Genomic DNA, 3,542 nt, shown 5'->3' on the forward strand with positions numbered 1-3,542 from the left:
GCCAGAAGCAAATGGTGAAGTTTCTTGGAGAATTACTGGGCCCCACTGAGACCCATTTCTGAGAAAACCTCCCCAAGGACTCATCAGAGCAGAAAACTGGAGGCAATGATGCCAGGCAGGCAAAGTGTAGGTGTCTGATGCTGAGTAAAGCCGTGATGGGCTTTAGCAAGACAAACCAAGCCCTGACCCCCCAGCTCCTGGGAGAAGAGATCCTTTCCCTCCATCCTCCATTAGGGAACATTTAAACAAACTGGAGGATCTGGGGTGCAGTGAGCATCTCCCCTACACCATGTTCCGGACAAGGTGACAAAGTATAGACTGAGTATAAGTGGCAAATGAGGTAGACCAAGGGCTGATTGAATGGCCAGGCCCAGAGGGTTGCTTTTGATCTTTTGTTGCCCACTGGAAGCAACAAAACTGCTCCTTCGCTCTTTTCCACGGATATCTCTGCCCCTAAAGAGCCTTTTGTAGACTTTGCAGTGCTAGGTTAACAGTTGCACTTGATGACTTTACAGGTCTTTTCCAACCTTAATAATGCCATGATTCTATGATTTTTCCAGGTTTCTGTGTCTGTACTGGCCTGACCAGTCATTCCCGACCCTCCCAACACTTCTTCAGCACGTTCTTGACCTCAGCTTTGTGAGAAGAGCCCAACCTCCAGACACCAGCAGAGAGGAAATCCACTTTTATTACAGAGATGGGACACAGGAGTTCTATATACTTGTAGGAAGGCTCCTTGCTCAGAAAGACCATGGCCTGGTTCACACCTCTGGAGAAGTGGAGTGAATTAGGACATTCCTGAACAAATATGATTATCACAGATTGCACAATGAGGTGGAAATCAATTATGTAGAGAGTTGGGAAGCTTATCTCTGGTGAAAGACAACTGACAGAACAACATTTTCAGTGCATCTTTGATCTCCTGGTTCCTCATGCTGTAGATGAGAGGGTTCAGTGCTGGAGGCACCACTGAGTACAGAACTGCCATCACCAGGTCCAGGGATGGGGAGGAGATGGAGGGGGGCTTCAGGTTGGCAAACACTGCAGTGCTGATAAAGAGGGAGACAACAGCCAAGTGAGGGAGGCACATAGAAAAGGCTTTGTGCCGGCCCTGCTGAGAGGGGATGCTCAGCACAACCCTGAAGATCTGCACATATGACAGCACAATGAAAACAAAACATGACAAAGCAAAAGAGGCACCAACCACAATAAGTCCAGCTTCCCTCACGTAGGAGTCTGAGCAGGAGAGCTTGAGGATCTGGGGGATTTCACAGAAAAACTGATCCACAGCATTGCCATGGCAGAGCGGTAGTGAAAACGTACTGGCAGTGTGCAGGAGAGTGCTGAGAACCCCACTGCCCCATGCAGCTGCTGCCATGGTGGCACAAGCTCTGCTCTCCAGGAGGGTCCCATAGTGCAGGGGCTGGCAGATAGCCACATAGCAGTCATAGGCCATAACAGTGAGAAGGGAACATTCCCCTCCGGTGAAGAAAAGAAAAAGAAAGAGCTGGGCTGCACATCCTGCACAGGAGATGGTCCTGGTGTCCCACAGGGCATTGGCCATGGATTTGGGAACAGTGGTGGAGATGCAGCCCAGGTCGAGGAGGGCAAGGTTGAGGAGGAAGAAGTACATGGGGGTGTGGAGGTGGTGGTCGCAGGCTATAGCGGTGAGGATGAGGCCGTTGCCCAGGAGGGCAGCCAGGTAGATGCCCAGGAAGAGCCCGAAGTGCAGGAGCTGCAGCTCCCACATGTCTGCTAATGCCAGCAGGAGGAACTCCATGATGGAGCTGCTGTTGGGCATCTGCTGCCTGTGGATATGGCAGTCTGTCAAAGGAGGAAAAAACAATAACAAATTAGGAAGAACTCTCTGAGCAAATGAAAATTCATTGCTCCACCAGTTACACACACAGCCTTTTCCCTTTCCAGGAGTTTTCCATCAGCTGTCTGGCTACAGGTTTTCCTTTTGCAGGCAGATTATGTTGGCTTCTGCCTGCCAGGTCCCAAGGAGTCAGCCCCACTCTACAGCAGAGGCTTCATGGGGATGGTGTGGGAAGGGATCAGTCCTGATTTTGGTGTTTGTTGGATTAAGTTACCCCTAACACAGAAGTGCTCATCAGCATCAGCACTAGAACAGGGATGGCAGCAGGCAGTCTGGGAGAGGTCACTTTTTACAGATCCCTCCCCATCTCAGGAGGCAGAGATGCAGAGCAATCGCATGTGTCATGAGACATACAGCAATCATGCTCATCTCTTATCCTGAAAAGCCAGCAAACACTGCTGAGAGTGGAGGGGTCCGTGCTCACAGACCCCACACTATGCCCTGCAGACGCATCCTGGCATCAGGGCACTGCCAGGGGGCTTCTCCGTGTCTACAGGGACCGGGAAGCACCTCAGATAAACGCAAAATGGGGTCTGCAGAATGAAGAAATAAATTCCCCTCTGCCACTGCCCACCCAGCCACGAGTAGGAAACTCACAGTATCAACTCTTTCTTTTTCAAGCCCTTTCTTTAACCTTCCTCTTGAAACCCCCGCCCCGGGAAAAGTTCTGGTTATGATGAGGAGCTGTGAGCAGCCTGTGCCATGCAGCAGCCCCCATGCAGCAGAAGGATCCTGCCCTGCTGGTGGGCTCCTTCCACCCACAGTTTCTACACACATGCCTGGGCAGCTCCCAGGGCAGGATGAGTGCTGAGCCTAGCAGGCAGCAGAGGTCCTCTACACTCACCTACACCACCCCACAGCCAGAGACTTACTGGGTGAAGGCTGGTGAAGATTCCTCCTGCAGTGAGCTCACAGTTGTCTGATGCTGCCTCCAACCTCTCTCTCTGTTTTCTCCTCTCCCCTTGTCTCCTGCAGGCAGAGCCCCCAGCCCTATTACTGAGCTGCTCCTGGGCAGAGCTGTGTCTCTGCAGCTCTGCTCTCTCGCCATAAGCTCCCTGTGTCCCAGGAGCCCAGCCCAGCTCAGCAGCAGACGCTCAGCCCAAGGCGTCACTTGCTCTGCCCCTCTTGCATCCTTGAAGCCATCACCTTTCTTTGTCACATCACAGACAGGACACCCAGATGGTGACAGGGAGGGAAGGGATTCAGCTGAGTCAGTTGAGGCATCTCACCCCGGCTTTGTAGTCCTGGGGCTGGAAGGGGACTCAGTGCCCTCCCATGCACCCTACAACCCCCAGGAGGTGGGATTCCTCTTGCCCCAGTTCAGGCGTGCACAGCATGGGCACCTCCAGTTCATGGAACTGAAGGGCAGGAGCGAGCTGCTGATGAGCCACCAGTACCAGGAGATTCAGAGGCACCAGCAGGTAGCTGCAGGCTGTAAATTATGAGGGCTGGCAGCCTCTTGGAGGCTGTTGAGGAGTTCCCTTCTCAAACACCAGATGGCCACCTTTAGGAGAAGTGAATCCCTGCTTTCTTTATGTGAGGTCGGCCATCATGGAGATGTGATCTGATAGTCCTGCTCCCAGGAGCCTGTCTTGGTCTTCCTCTCACTAGCAAGTTACTCCTTGTTGGCATTGGTTACATGGGAGCTCATCCCTGGTGGATG

At 52.6% G+C, this 3,542-nt stretch overlaps 1 protein-coding gene across 1 annotated transcript; it reads right to left on the minus strand.

The window, feature by feature from the left end:
* Nucleotides 1–841: 841 nt before the first annotated feature.
* On the minus strand, nucleotides 842–1,801 carry LOC311425800 (olfactory receptor 14C36-like; the record flags this gene model as incomplete). The annotated part of the gene is made up of 1 exon (XM_084501811.1): nucleotides 842–1,801. The coding sequence occupies one exon, from the start codon at nucleotides 1,799–1,801 to the stop codon at nucleotides 842–844; it is 960 nt and encodes a 319-aa protein (XP_084357937.1).
* Nucleotides 1,802–3,542: the final 1,741 nt, after the last annotated feature.

Source organism: Aythya ferina (assembly GCF_964211825.1).
Source record: "Aythya ferina genome assembly, chromosome: 34".
NCBI classification, from domain to species: domain Eukaryota; kingdom Metazoa; phylum Chordata; class Aves; order Anseriformes; family Anatidae; genus Aythya; species Aythya ferina.